The sequence below is a fragment of the Hoplias malabaricus genome, chromosome 18 (genome assembly GCF_029633855.1).
Source record: "Hoplias malabaricus isolate fHopMal1 chromosome 18, fHopMal1.hap1, whole genome shotgun sequence".
Lineage (NCBI taxonomy): Eukaryota > Metazoa > Chordata > Actinopteri > Characiformes > Erythrinidae > Hoplias > Hoplias malabaricus.
The window spans coordinates 16,371,430-16,387,415 of record NC_089817.1 but is presented as its reverse complement, the minus strand read 5'-3'; the positions used below and the strand labels follow the sequence as shown (position 1 = coordinate 16,387,415).

At 40.4% G+C, this 15,986-nt stretch overlaps 1 protein-coding gene across 2 annotated transcripts in view; it reads left to right on the top strand.

Annotated features, from left to right (window-relative positions):
- tiam1a (TIAM Rac1 associated GEF 1a) overlaps window positions 1–15,986 on the top strand; it is a 116,450-nt gene that overhangs the window by 22,285 nt on the left and 78,179 nt on the right. For both annotated transcript variants that reach the window (XM_066651043.1, XM_066651044.1), the window contains exons 2-3: window positions 11,540–11,635; window positions 14,600–15,506. In XM_066651043.1, coding sequence (XP_066507140.1) covers window positions 14,610–15,506 — 897 coding nt within the window. In that variant the 5' untranslated portion in view covers window positions 11,540–11,635; window positions 14,600–14,609. The remainder of the gene's footprint in view (window positions 1–11,539; window positions 11,636–14,599; window positions 15,507–15,986) is intronic.

Below are 15,986 nucleotides of genomic sequence, written 5' to 3'. Positions count from 1 at the left end.
GTAGCCTTTTTATTAACACAGTTCCCCAATGAAATGTCGCTGGTGATGTCACAAAACACCTTCTCTAATGGGAACTGTGGGCTTTGGAAACTGAACAGTGGTGTCAAGATTGACAAGTGTCTCTGGCCGGGGCACATAGAAAATATAGAGGGGCACAGCTGTAGCACTATAACCACATATCTCTATGAGATATCATTACCTTGTCTGTTGTGAGGCTGAATACTCAAACATATTTGCAAATGCCCATTGCCCCTCCCCCCAAAAAATTATTATTATTATTATTATTATTAAAAAATAAATAAAACTTGTACCGGCTCTGACTGAAATCTTTAGTTTGGAAAGACCCTAGAGCATTATGGGAAATGTAGTTCCTATTCTGCTCAGCAGTCCTGGATGAAATGACCTTTTTTGTGCACTGTGATTTCAGTGAGGCATTATAATTATCAAATTGGTAGATGTGGTGCAATGACAGTATAATGGTCGGTGTTCACACAAGAGGTCACACAGGGTCATCAAAAGTGCCAGATAGAGCAGCTTTACAGCGGAAGACGTGGAGGAGACGTCTGAGTATTTCATTAAATTTAATGGATGGTAAATATTTACCACTCCTAGAGAGCGACTCCTCTCTGGTGCCAAAATGAAAATGAGACACAATGACGACAGTGCAGTTTAATCATTTAAAATCAGTATTATTCTATAATGTGATGAATATTACACTGACTACAAAAAATACACGTTTCTCCTGATGTGTTTTAATATGTGACATTTGTATAAATGACATCGACTTCAATTTTGGCACATCTTTTGTAGCACAGCTCTTAATCACAAACCGTGAGAAAAGATTTAATTATATTTGTGCTGGTATGGCCATGCACTGGAATGACATTTGAGTGTGATTTTCAGCCTGCTGGGATTCCATCTCCCGCTCTGTAAAGACCTTATCTAGACTGAGCTCCTGGCTGAATGGATGGGAATCATGCTGCTACCTCCCAGCTTGTTTTCATTGCCCTCCCTCCATTCCCTTTAATTCAAGATTTAAATCTTTTGGTCGCAGTGTGTTGGATATGTTCGGTTACCAGGCAATAAGGCTTACAGCAGGAAAATGAAAACATGTAAATACACCGGAACCACTGCTGATAAGCTCCACAGAAAGGACTTAAGCAGGAACAGGAATATGTTTCCTTCTTTTCTAGTCAGTCCCATTGTGGATTTTCAACCTGTCGTATCTTAAAGCGCTAGGGCTAGATGATCAATCTACATGTTTGCTATATTGCTATAATGGAAATTTTTTCATGTCAAAACAACGTTTACATGTGAAAACACTGCTACATGTTGAGTTCTTTTAGTCCAGTGACTGCTCAGGGTCATGGGGGGTCCATAGCATACCCGGATTCATTGGATTCAAGGGAAGAATACACCCGGGACAGTTCACTAATGCTTTAAGCAAAATATCATCTTCATCTTAGATGAAATTTATCATCAGTTTGAGTTTGTTTGGTGAGCACTACCTGCTGAATGAAAATATCACTTGGAAGCAAAAACAATCCTTTCTTGGACAACACAATAGTCGGAGGTTTGGTGTAGCTTGCTCAACCAAACGACATTTTTAAACTAAACCACTGCTTCTTGGACAAAATGATGTCATGGTTTGAGTTGGTTTGGTGCGGTTTGTGCTACTTGCTAAACAGAACCCACAATAGTTGCATCACTTAATCCAAGACTTCCTCCTGACTGTGATTGGTGCACTCCATGGAGCAGGTTTCCCGTGGTTTATGTTACAACAGCAAGCTGGCGGTAGTTATTGTGTCGTTCTTTGGTCATTTGAAATGTACTGCTGAGTAAAATAAATGAGACAAAACAGATGAGTTCAGACTCATCAGACGCAAAGTAAAAACCCATCAAAGCAAGATTAGTTGAGACTCCTTAACATTTGGCCAGCATGAAGTTTGCTGTTTACTCAATGCTAATTGCTTTTTATAGAATTTATTAGGCCTACTTGTTACTACATTAGCTACATTAGTGTCACGCCATTGCAAAACTATAGAAGCTAAGAAAAATGAGAAATGGTATCAATAATTATTTCTTACTGAACTTGTAAGATGTTTTAAGATGTTTTAAGATGACCCCCCCCCTCACCCTACTGGGAAATCACTAAGGAATTTGTTACAGTTGAAGAAGAAGCCTAAGGGTTCTGGGTGGGGTTAAAGTGGGCCTGTTGGATGCATGAAGTAGACTTGCAATATATACAACTGTTAAACCTTAGACTGACTGTGGTCAATATGCTGTAATATCATAATAGCACTATTACATAATGTAACATTATTATATAATGTAATCAAAGCATTGCAGTGTTTAATTGCAAATCTAGTTACATAACAAATAACATTAGGACTAGAACTAAATGAATTGGAGCTAATTTAGATTTTTTTTCACAGAGTTAAATCTCTTCATTCAGCAATAAACATAAATGAACAAATCTAACACAAAACTATAACAAAATTGTAAACAAAATTATGTGCAGTAATTTAAAATTATTATTATTATCCTCTTTTATGGACATTTACAAGATTGTATGGATAAAATGGATAACCGTATATTAAATGTTTTCCCTCTTGTTTGAGTCAATACAGTCAATGCTTGGTAACATGATCACAGTTTGGAATTCCGGGCTAGCGTGAGGATGTTGTGGTATGAGAGGGTGAGTGTTAGCCTGTCAGGGTTACACCTGCGCTGCTTTGATGTAAACTCTTTTCAACACACACCCTTTACATTACCAGAGTCTTCAGTTGCGGTATTCAGAAGCGGGGATTAGGATGGTGTTTTGGGTAGAGGAGGTGAGTGAAAGATGGAGAGGGAGGGAAAATGGGAGTGGAACTAGTTTGCTCCTGTTGGGACAGGTCGGGTGGGTGGTGGTGGAGGGGGGGGGTGTTACTAAAGCATGGCTACACCTACCTACCTGGCTTTTAGTGAACAAAAGAGGGAACGCTGTCACACAGCTTGGAGAGAGAGAGGACGCTAAGAGCAGCTATTATTTCTGAGAAACCCGAGAACCCTGGGTGTGTGTAGAAGAGGTGAAATGACAAATGCTGGGTGACAGAGTCTCGTGTTTTCTACTGAATCAGCCAAACAGAGTGAATAATAACTTGGATTCCAAATATTCTTTGAAATGAAATGGTTATTATTAAGTTATTACTGTGCAATTATTGCATTGATTGTGTAATAACAAGAAATTTAAGTGTGGGGTCCTTAAATAGGCCTTTATCCCCGGTCATACCAAAACTGATATTCCAATTCCTGTCAAAGTCGGAAGTTCTTAGTGTCTTGAAATGACAGAACGCACCAGAATTTCCAATGATAGGCAGATCTGGCTTGTGATATGAATGTCTGACTTCTGAGATAGTAGTATAGTATTCGCATTATAAAAGTTTAGCTCTTATGATGTTTCGTAATCACCCTTTTCTCAGTTTCTCTTCCAGCTTTCCCTGAAGTAGTGAGTGGGCTTGTAAGCTTTTGTGAAAATAACTGCTCAATAGATCCACACAGTTAGAGAAAGAAACAGATTCAGTAGAGTAGATGTTTGAAAGCATTGGCCAAGAAAGTAAGTTTCTGGAAGGTAATGACTCAGCAGTGTTAGAAACAGACCAAGTGCTGATTGCATTCATCTCTTTGTCTCTGCTCCCCCAATTAGACTAATATGGCCAGACTGAGCTAGCGCTGAATTACAGCCTCAGACTGCGAGAACAATAGAACTCCTCTTTCCTTGTCTTCTCTCCTGGCTTTTCCCCTCTCTCTCTCTCTCTCTCTCTCTCTCTCTCTCTCTCTCTCTCTCTCTCTCTCTCTCTCTCTCTCTGTCTCCCTCCTTCTCATCTCTCTCCGCTGTAGCACTGGGCTTAGGGGAGTTCTGGAACTCCGCTCTTTGCCCCAGGCCTTAAACGCTAGCGAACCGAAACAAAAGACTAAGCGCTTGGCTAATGGGACCTGGTTCAGGGAAAGAAATGTGCAGTTCTGTCTTCCACCCTACAGCCACCATTCCTCTGTCTGTCTGGGAGGTATTCACACCATCCACAGTCTTCTGAATTAACAGCCCCCATTTCCTCCCAAATCAGCCCCCCCCCCCCCCCCCCCCCCCAAAAAAAAAAGGGGGGGAGCATTATAATGACTAAGAGTCTATTGCGTTTTATAACCCCCACCCCCCACCCCCTAACCTGTCTAAATGATTTATAGCCAGGGACGCTGTTAGTGCATACATTTGACTACAGATAAATGTGTGGCCACCACATCCAGGATGTAAGGGCACAGTAAGGGAAGCAGGTTTAATAGGTAGTCTTCCTTTTGTTTAACCCTTCACAAGTAGCACTAATGAAAGTGTAGTGGAATTTACTATCTCAGTGTTATTTCTCAAAGCTCAAAAGCTCACAGCAATTTCACGTTCAGTTTGCGGAAAATGTAACTTGGAATTGATTCTATGATTGTATTTGGAAGTAGAAGTGAAAATAATTGTTGTGCAATATCCATCCTTTGTTGATATCAGAAGAAACCATATAAATGTTTAAAATACAGGCTCAAATCTGTCTATACAAAATATAAATTGAAATGAAATGACGTCTGAACATTTGTAATTAAATATGTCATTTCATTGGAATAACATAAAAAAGCAATTATACTGATCTGTTACTATAACTGTCATTTTGGAATTGTCTTTTAGCAATAACATGCAATAACACATTTATTACACAGTAGTAACGTAATATAATCCTATACTATCAATGTCTTTGTACCTTCTGACTTTTTCTATGCCCATTTCAGTGCAGCATGATGATAAAAATTATTTAATAAATATATATATTTATTTATAATACATTTCTACTGTAGAATTGATTGAAGACTTAGTACAGCAACTTTCAACAGAATTCCGCTGCGTGTTCCCATAAACACAGAGTGAAATGCAAGGCGAGGCTTTGGAAGGTGTGTCTGCCCGGGAGGGTTCAGGGTCCTGGGGGAAGGTTATAGGTGGAGTTTGTATGAGCTATTAGAGCTCTGTTATGAGGAGGTGGATGGAGGAGAAGAGTGTTTACCCCCTCTTGGGGTTTGGGGGGACATGACCTCCTCTTAAGCCCATTCTACATTACTCCACTTCCAGGAGGCTATTCTTTTCATAGGGTCTGCCTTCAGAGAGAGAGAAGGGGGAAGTGGTGGTGTGGGGCGAGAGTCATTCAGTTCCATAATCCCATTATCCTGCTCTCTCTTTCTCTCCAAAACCCTCCAGATCCTCACTGCCAAATCTCCTTTTGGGAGCGGAGGGTGGGGTAGCGGGGTTCTATCTCTTTGAAAGGGAGAGCGAGACAGAGAAAAGGAATGAAAGAAGGGGTTGTGGAGGATTGTGTTTACATTTTACATAAGCAACATATGACAGACTTAAGGACAGACGGGGTGGGGGTGGGGGGGCTGTTATGTACATGTTCTTGTTCCTTTTTGTAAATGTAAATAGTTTTTTAAAGGTTAATGCTTATAAACTGAAGACTGTTGCCAGTGCTGCTACATCTCCCCCGTTTGCCTCTTGCATAAGCTGTGTTTGGGTGGATTTAGATTTAGATGTGCGTGTGTATGGGCAGAGAGGCATGCTGATTCACACTGTGATGATTTACACTCTAGCGCTACAGTGCTTTTATGTAGGAGTGTGTTTGTGTGTGTATGTGTGTGCGTGTGTATGCTCGTTTTCATATATTTTCAGGACCAAAAATTCCCACCTTCTGAGAAAAGGCAGAAGAGAAAATATATATAGAACAAGTCATATTTTTTGTTTATATTAAGTTAGTTAAATTAGGTTGAAATGCTAAGACTAATGTTAAACTTGGAAATTTCTCATTATGTAGTAGCCTATATTTTACAAGAACCCATTGTTACTTTTGGAAAAAGAAAATCTTATCTTCACCTGGTAAAAAGACAATTTTACACAGTTTAAAACACCACTTGTTTTTGTCCCAACAGAGGAAAAAAATATTTATACACTCTTCCAGAAAATGTACATCTTTTACTATGTTTCATGTTCTTTCAGTCGGTTACATCAGAGCTTTCATTCATAGGAAAAGTGTACAGTGTTTCTGCATGTGCATTTGGGTGCATATATATATATATATTGTGTGTGTGTTTGTGTTTGTGTTTGGATAAGTATATAATATATGGAGCTGTATATGTTCTATGTTCTCTCTCTCTCTCTCTCTCTCTCTCTCTCTCTGTGTGTGTGTGTGTGTGTGTGTGTGTCTATATGTGTCTTTTAATAACAGACCCCAGGTCAGCACATCCTCCACAGTGTGGAGGAGGTGGCATCCTACTAAGTGCCTGTGATTAAAGCACTCTCTCTCTCTCTCTCTCTCTCTCTCTCTCTCTCTCTCGCTCGCTCGCTCGCTCGCTCTCTAAGTGCCGTGTTCAGTGTTAAAGTTGAAATGATACTGAGTCAGACACCCATTTATAAAGCCCAGTTGCTGACCTATAATCACATATGTCCTGGTCTCAGTTCCCTAAATACAGTCCAGGTTCATACCCCACAGAAGATGAACCTCTTATCTCTGGAATGATAACACCCTTCATTTCTGGTGCATATTGTCCTAAGTATTGGACCAAACTCTGAAAACTGATATAACTGAGATAACTCTCCTTTTCTAATGCAAGAAAACAATAACAAAAAACAAATACAACCCCACAAACCAAAGCAGCTGTGAGCACATCAAATGACACACATATCTTAAGAAAGATATACAGAGAGAGAGAGAGAGAGAGAGAGAGTACCAGTGTATCATTGGAGGCATAATGTCATACGCTTCTTTAAACTCTCCTTTACAAACACACAGCTCAGCATTTGCCACTCTATCTGCCCACATGCCATAATACAGAATGTGTTATGTATTAAAATGATAGGCCTCTTGATGAAATTGCAGGAGGTTGTTAGAAATCTCACTCACCTTGAAAAAGGTCCAGTAGAAATGCAGGTCTCCACCAGTGAACATTGATACTAAAGACATTACCTCCCTCAACCTAACAATGTGAGCTGACAACACCACAGATCACAGCAATCCTATACTGCCACATAGGGATGGGCGATATGGCCCTAATATAATTTCATGATATTTCAGGGTGCTTTTGCGATAGTGATATTCTTGGCAATATGAAATTTCAGTTAAGTGTTGCAATAAAATATATTTTTACATTTTAGTTTAGAAAACATTTAACCATTCAAATTTTCAGATATTGAGCAGAAAAAAAACTGTAAACAGTTGGTAATTTTGTAAACAATAGTAATTTGATAAACATCTTAAAATTATTTAGACTTGAAAGTCACTAGTCAGTTGGCATGCCACCAGCGCCTTTAGGAAGACACAATGCTGGATGATTGAATTAGTAATTACCTGTTAATAACGAAGTCACTAAGTAAAGATGCACTCCCTTTCCCTCAAGCAGCTTCTTCTACCTGCCAGGCTGTTATTGTAAATAAGAATATGTTCTTAATGACTTGCCTGGTTAAATTAAAGGTTAAATAACAATAAAACATTAAAAAAAAAAAGATCCCTTGTGTTTTTGAAAATACTCAGGAAAGTACAAACCCATGGATGTTTCACTGAAGTACCTGTAAATGTAACTAGTCCCATTACCTCATGTTTATATACCTAACTCTATTCAGAGATTAACTTTATTTTTTATGTTTGTGCTTCACTGCCTATGCTTTATTGTGTACCTACAACAGCAATGACCAGACCACCTTTAATACAGTGCCCTTTAGTTGGTATGTCTTGTTGGATTTGTATGATTGTTTGGGATCATTATCATTCCTGAGGGTCCCTCCAGCAGGTCAGTGAGATTTCTAGCAGCTCATTGTCGTTTAATCAAGCTTTAGGGCAGGCCAGCTAACATGTGAATGAGAAGAATGGGGAGAGAAAAAGGGAAAGAGGTAGAGTTAGACAAAGGGAAGGAATGGTTTAGTGTTCCGCATTTCAGCAGCTGAATCCCAGTGTACTTTTACAAATTGGGATTTGATGACGTTAGTCTCCAGATGTGGCCGGTGAAAAGGCAGAGGAACAGTAGCTTCAGGACGGTTTGATCTGCATGAATTACATAAGAGAAATATTAGAGGTTTGACATTAATGGGTATATTGATGGATTGATAAATGGAGATTAAAACCAAAGATGATGTAATGAAGTAGAATGATTGAGATGCAGTATTAAATCATAATTCATGAAATTGTTTCATCAGTTAATGTGCGAGGGGGTGGGGTGGGGGGGTGTCATATATAATAAGAATGGATTAGGATCTTTGTTTAACAGAGATACTAGGACTCATACTAATATTTACTAAGTTACTAATAGTTGTGTGCAAAACGTTTGACCTCCAATTTAAATTCTACATTGTTTAGTAAATATTTTCTACACACCTCTACACCCCAGAATGTGCTGTCTACAATGATAAATTATCTTAAATATTTTCGGCCTGTGCAGACATGCTTAATAGGAGTGAGTTTTTTAATCATGTTTCATTACTACATATGAAGTAATGTTAAGTGTCTTGCTCATGGTTTCTATTTATTTTAGCATAGTTTAGTCACCTGACCAGTGAACAGTGAGAACAGTAGAGAAACGTAGCCAAAATGCCTCTGAAGAAGCCTTATAGCCATGATGCTGCAGGTGGCAATGCCTCCTTCACCCCTGCACCACTCAGGGCTCATGATGTCGGCACCAGTTCACATGACTCATAGCGAGGCAGCATCTTTCCCTCTGCAGGCCCCAACTTCCTCAACACCTTTTAATAATGTCTTCAGTGTTCTCCCCTTCAGTCTCTCCATCGTGAGCTGTTAAAATTACATCTACAGAGTCATGCAATTGGTCCAGAGATCATTAAATAATCAATAAACACTTCCCACCTAACTTCAAAATCAAACCGCAATGCCAGCTAACAGAAATGTGCGTGCCATGGAACATCCAGGTAAGAGTGTGTGTCGGCAAGTGGAACTCAAACATGGGCAGTAAGCTATGGCTGACAATTTGGATGGGCCCAGGCCCACATCTTCACCACTGATTTGTATTTAACTACATAAAAACGGCATATATCTGTATATGCTTAGTGTAGAGATGTATAAGAACCTCCCTCAAATATAAGGGATTTAAAAAATATAAAAATAAGTGCTTCCTCAAAATAGAGTACACTTCTTTTACTGGAAGCTAACGGTGGGATATTTTAACAGGGGAATTTTCAACTGAAATGATACCCAGCAGAATCCTCCATGTTGAATTAACCCCTCCAGTGCTGAATTAGCTCTTGCAGTGTTTATGTTGGAGCTGAATAAGCTTAATAGTTGTTAATTCAGCACTGAGGTTTTTGTAGCTATCAGTCAGCTGGATCACAGTTATAGATGTTGGTCCCAGAGAGGCGTTTCTGTGGTGGAGTTTCCTCCAGCTGTTGTGACAGATGAGGAGAGGCTGCAGGACAGGAAGAGAGAACGGTGTTACAGGAAATGATACGAACTAGGGGTGAGAAAAGCCAGGAGGATGAGATGGGAAAAAGAGGAGAGCATCAGGGAAAAAAAAGAAAAGAAGAAATGAGGTCAAATCTAGTTTATGTAACTACTGCACTGCAGAGTTCACACAAACACACACACACACACACACTAAAGCATCAGCTGGAATACAGTCCTCTGCTGTTATCTCTGACTATATGTATCTATCGCTCTCTCTCCCTCTCTCTCTGTACGTCTCTTTCTATGCATATCTCAGTCTCTGTCTCTGCATTCCTCATTTTGTCTCCCTTCTCTTTCTATTTCTGTCTCTTCTACTTCTCTCTCTCTCTCTCTCTCTCTCTCTCTCTCTCTCTCTCTCTCTCTCTTCCTGTTCTGCTGTGTGATCAGTGATGAGGACTGCTGACTTGAGCCAGAGGAAAAGGACATGATCCAGACAACTGACCGCTCCATCCCCCGCAAAAACACACATCCTCTGCTTCTTTGCTTCCGTGGGAAACATTTATGTTTTTCCCATAGTGTGTACATGCATACACACATGTACACACTCTCTCTCTCTCTCTCTCTCTCTCTCTCTCTCTCACACACACACACACACACACACACACAAACAGAGAAACCAAAAACAGCAGAGCAGGGTTAGGAATTACATTAAGTGGTTGTATGGTTGATTACTGTAGATAATAATTTCAAATTTCTCCCTGATACATTTATAATGGAGGTTAATGGGCAGTTGCAGAAGCTTCAGAGATGAGATTAGGTTGAAAAACACTTCTTAATAAATATAGAAAGAAGTCGGTGGGTTAGTACTGGAGCTATAGACTTTAGTAGATATTGTCTAATAGATATTAAATAACAAACGATATGGTCAAAATATGATCAAAATAACGAAGGAATGATGTAGACACTGGTGATGCCATCAATGTTAAAGCAGCAGAGACTAGAAAAAGAAGGCAGGTAGAAAGAACAGCGACTCAAAACACACTTATTACAGAAGTCAATGGGCCTGATAGTGAAGCAAGAGAGCTCAGAGTGTAAGGTTATGTTCCCACTCACTATTAGCCCAAAATATCTCGTGGTTGTCCCCAGACGGTTCTCTTTATGAGATCACGTCTGGCCTGTGAGATTACTGGAGCAGTAGAGATTAGACTGAAAAATGCTGGAATATTCTTTTAAAGCAGAATGTACAGCAATGTCTAAATGATAATCTTTATCTGTCCTCCAGATGAGCTTCAATTTGCTGAGTAAACAGTATATGATTGTACTGCCATCACTGTGTGCTTACTCTCCCTGTCTCTCTCTCCCTGTCTCTCTCTCCCTGTCTCTCTCTCTCTCTCTCTCTCTCTCTCTCTCTCTCTCTCTCTCTCTCTGTCTCTCTTTGGGTTAGTGGAGCAGTGACTATGTTCTTCTAAAGGCAGATCCACACCCTGCATAATATTCCTCATTTCTTCACGCCTACTGCAGTATGAAAATGAGAGGCATCTCTCTCTCTCTCTCTCTCTCTCTCTCTCTCTCTCTCTCTCTCTCTCTCTCTCTCTCTCTCTCTCTCTCTCAGCATCGGATTGTGAAGAAATTAGGTCATGTTGGCATTGAGTGGGATATAATTGGGTTTGTGCTTTAGTATTGCTGCAGATCCACTATGATGTTCACTAGTATTTTACCTTGTGAGGCTTATGCTAATAAAAGGATATAGTCCCTTCACACTCTAGTCAAATCAGGCTAGTGTTTCCCTCACTTGCTGTTGGAGATAATGTGTGGGATTGTAAGCTCTTTTGTGTGTGTGTGTGTGTGTGTGTGTATGTGTGTGTATGTGTGTGTGACCTTCTGTACTACATATTTCTTTACCCTAGGCCATGAGTATATTTTTCTTTTGTGTGTGTGTGTTTGTTGGTATGTTCATATTCCTCTATTTTTAGCACTAAGCAGGACCCTCCTCCTATAGAACTGTGCTCTTTTCATTCAGCCCTTATTTAAAGATTTATAGCAGGGTCTCCTTTGATCTGAAGGCTTACCCATAGTTCTTTTTTTTCTCTTCATAGATCCTTGCATGAGTAGAGCAGTGTGTAAGACCATGATGAGCGCAAACGGAGACGAGTCGCTGTGGAGATGCCAGTGATGCCTGTGTTCAACTTCAGGTATTTTATCACAATGGCTCTTTATTTTCACTACCTTAGGACCTCTAATGTCGGACCAAAATGGAGGAAATATGTTATTAATAATAGATTAAATGGCTTTTTCCAATTGTCTGAGGCCGGGAGTCTGAGATGGCCATGCCTCTCACTGAATAGGTCAGCAGCTTGCTAGCCAATATGGGTGTCTGATATCTATCATATCAGGATTGAGTCATTAGTGTTCTCCTCCAAGCGTGATGAGCTAGCTGTCCAGATTAAAAATTGTTGCATTGTCACAAATATATTTTTATTGATTTAAGGAAATAAACTATTATCAACAGCACCAGAGGATGCATCACGTTTTCAGATATTTGAATAAATTATAATATGTCTCTTTTAAAATGCAATGTCAAAACAACAATGTCAAACTCAAATATAAGCTGAAAACAAAAATAGAAGCAAAAAATAAGCTCAATTTATAGTTGTTTTAGAGGGTATTTCAACATGAGGATGAAGGATATTCAACATTAGGTAGTATATTAGATTTACATACATTTACAGCTTCAAATTCAGTGTGATGTTCTCCCCGTGTCCGCATGGGTTTACTCCCACGATCCAAAAACACACATTGGTAGGTGGATTGGCGACTGAAAGTGTGAGTGTGTGTCACCCTGTGAAGGACTGGCACCCCCCACCCCCCCCCCCCCCCCCCCAGTGTGTGTTCTTGCCTTGCAACCTGTCATTCCAGGTAGGCTAGTAACCCACCGCAACCTGGAACTGGATAAGCGGTTACAGACAATGAATGAATGAATTGATGAATGAAGCATCAGTGTAATGCTTCACCATTGACCTGTAATAAGGAGAGTAGAGTCTCTGTCATTGCTTCAATGAGAGGTTGCACTATATACATTTTGGAGGAGGATAGGCAAAGTGAATTACACTCTGCAACTGTAGGGGGAGCCCAGGAGCAAAACAAATATCTTACTCAGTGTTCCTTTTAAATATTAAAATTAATTTCCCACCTATTATTCTCTTTAGTGCTGGGGGTAGTGTTCTAATTTCATATCCAGTATATTGGCAATATTGTTCATTTTTCTAGCACTACCTTATCCATATGTTCTTGATGGTTGTTGCACTTTCTTTGCTTCTCAAGTTTTGCAGAAGTGGGCTTTAAATGTTCTTGTGGCATAAGCTTTTTATAGAACTCAACAGATTCCATTTAAATGAATAGGGGCCTTCTATAGTGTTTGGCATAAATGCATCATAGTGTTTCTGGAAGTGGGAGGTTGGGAGGCTTATGTGCATCAGAGGTATTTGTGGCTCTGATCACACACTGTGTGTGTGTGTGTGTAGGTGTGTGTGTGTGTGTGTGTGTACGGATGGTGAGACTTCACTCTTTTGCAGTGGTTTTCTCCTCAGCAGGCCCTTTTTTCTCAATGTTCAAAGCAGAGCAACACTTCCTTTCAGTGGGAACTGAACTATAAAAGGTTTTTGCTGCCTGTGAGCTGTAAGCTCTGAGTGATGACTGTTTACAGCACAGAGGGAAGAAGGTGTGATGTGCAGGTCGATCAGGTCTGAGAGCCTCAGAGCTTATGTGTCAGTGAGGACACTTGATTATGGGAACAGTGTGCTCTTTCATTCCAGCTCTGGTGGTAAATGCTGTGTGGTGCGGTTGTGTAACTTCTAAAGTGAACCATATTTTAACATCGAAAAAAGGGAACTTGGCAATGAAACTGTCTGTTGTTAATTAAGCTTTGCTTGTGATGTCACAAACCATGGAAACATTCAATATCTGTTTAGCCCTATAATTAATATTTAAAAGACAACACATCATGGAAATAGTAGTACTGGATGTTGGAACAATTACTAATTACAATTAATAATAGTAGTACTAGATGTTGTTGAAATTTGATTGCATTCCGTTGCGAGTATTAGTAAGGTCACATACTGATGTTGGAAAATTATTTCTGGATCTCTTACTCCAACCCATCCCAAATGTATACAGTGCATATGGAGAGGGGTCACCTCTTGTCCTCAGTTGGAATGGGATATAGTGGCATTATGGCACTTTTCCATTGCGTGTTACCTTTTCTACTCAATTCTACTCGGCTCAACTCGCATTTTGGTATCTGGTACATGGTTAGTTTCCTGCAGTCACAGCCCTCCAAACTGAAATGTAGCTGCTGACGTCACAAAATACTCTCTAACAGAAACCGTGGGCTTTGGAAACAACAACAGCAGTATCTATAGCGGTAAGCACTGTTTACTCGTTGTGTATTTACGTGGAGTGAACAGGGTTCCATGCCCAACTTCATACAGCTCAGTTTAGTTTTTTCATTCCTGTTGCACCATCTGGCTTTCTCTGGATTGTGTCATTGGCCACTAATCAAAGGGATGTTTGTATCTCTTCAAAATGCCACAATTTCACTTTAAGAACTGCCACTGTGAGTCGAATAATTAAAAAAAAAAAGTAATCACTACTATAGTTTGGAGATTTTACAAATGCTTAGTTGGTCCTGGATGTCTCTATTTTCTATTGATTGATAAGTCTCTCTGGCCAATTGGTGCAAGGTTTACACATCATGTTTTAGTCCCTACTTTACTTGCTTAGAACCACAATAGTGAAGTTGCTAAAAATACCTGGTTCCCTTAACCAAATTTGCATGAAAAGCATAACAGCCAAATACAGTAGAGTTGAGTAGATTAGGTACAGTGTAATGGAAATATGCCATTGGTCTCGTTTCTACCTGCTGTAGAGCATCTTATTTGGTCAAAGCTTTTCTATTGAGATTGTACAAGCTGTAGGCTTACAGCTGCTATTGGTGCACCGAGAAATCACACATTAGAAAAGATGTCTATAAGCTGTACCGTCTTGTACAGACTTGTAGTGTAATGTCAAAATGATTTCATAAACTTTATTTTATTGGAAACACTGATTTTAGAAATGTTATTAATAAAAACCCTGTTTGTGATTAATACCTCACCCAGATGCTAAACCATGGGGAACGTGGAGAGCCAGAATGGAGATCATGCCTTCTACGGTGAGCAGGTTCACCTGTCCCGCAAGCACACATCCCGTTCACTCCGGATCCCCAGCAAGCAGTCCCGTCGCTCACGGCATGCGTCATCCAGCAAGGCAGAGCACCGCAGCTCGGAGGCAAGCACACGGTCCAGTAGCACACCCAGCATCCCGCAGTCACTGGCTGATAACGGACTGGAGACTTTTGACGGTACAGAAGCGCTGGGAGAGTTCGGCGACTCCATCTGGGTGGATAGAGTGGCCATGGACTTGCGGCCAATGTCCTTCCATGACCCTGTGACTGACCCAGGCACTACCCCAGGTTCGGAGGACGGTGGGGACACAGTGGTGGGAGATGGAGAGGACGACGAAGGTCTGTACACGGGCGAGGAGGTGTACCTGCAGAGGGTGAGTGATGCTCCAGGTGATAGTAGCAACAGCTTCAAGAAGAAACGTTCCAAGTCCGCAGACATGTGGCGTGAGGATTCCCTTGAGTTTTCACTATCTGACCTCAGCCAGGAGAATCTGACCAGCACAGAGGAGATACTCCAGGCTACTCAGGAAGAGGACAGAGACTTTCACAGGGGGCGGGACAGTCACGCTGGAGAGAGGGCCAACTCTTTGGATGAACTCTGTGCCCAGAAAAGCTCCACGCTCCGTGGCTCTCGGACTCGTTACAAGTACAGCCGGGACAGCGAACGGACAGTAGTGGGGGAGATGACCGATGAGATGCTGTCCCCAGGAGAGGAAGACAATGGAGGGTATGGAGCTTACACTCTGCCTTGTCGCCGCTCACACTGCCTGTCTGAAGGTCCCCCTAGCCTCCAGGGGGTGCTGTGTTCTAGTATGCAGGGACGCCGAGCACAGACCTCGCATGTAAGTATCAAGGAGTACTATTGCCAGAAATACTATATTCATGTAACCAATAATATAATCAGCAGATTTTAAGATAATCACATGAAAGAAATGAACAGTAATCAAATAAAACCTGACAAACTCAGTAGCACCAACATTTTAGCAGTGCACACCGAATCAAATTGCTAGGTCTTCTCTTATCTTATCTGAGATAGATAAAATGACAGCTGATTTTGATTTAGTGTTAATCTTAGACTTTTGAATAAAATGTCTAGTAGTTTTAGTCTCCTTTTAGTCGATGAAAACTAAAGACATTTTAGTCTAGGTTTAGTTTATTGCATAAAAAAATAAAATAAATAACAATGTATTCTTAAAGGCATAGAGGTATTATTTATTATGAGATTTCATTCACTAAAAATAGCTTAAAAGGTATGGTACATTTTAAAGTATATCAACATTGGAAGTTATGGAATGAATATGGCCACATTTTGTTCAATATAT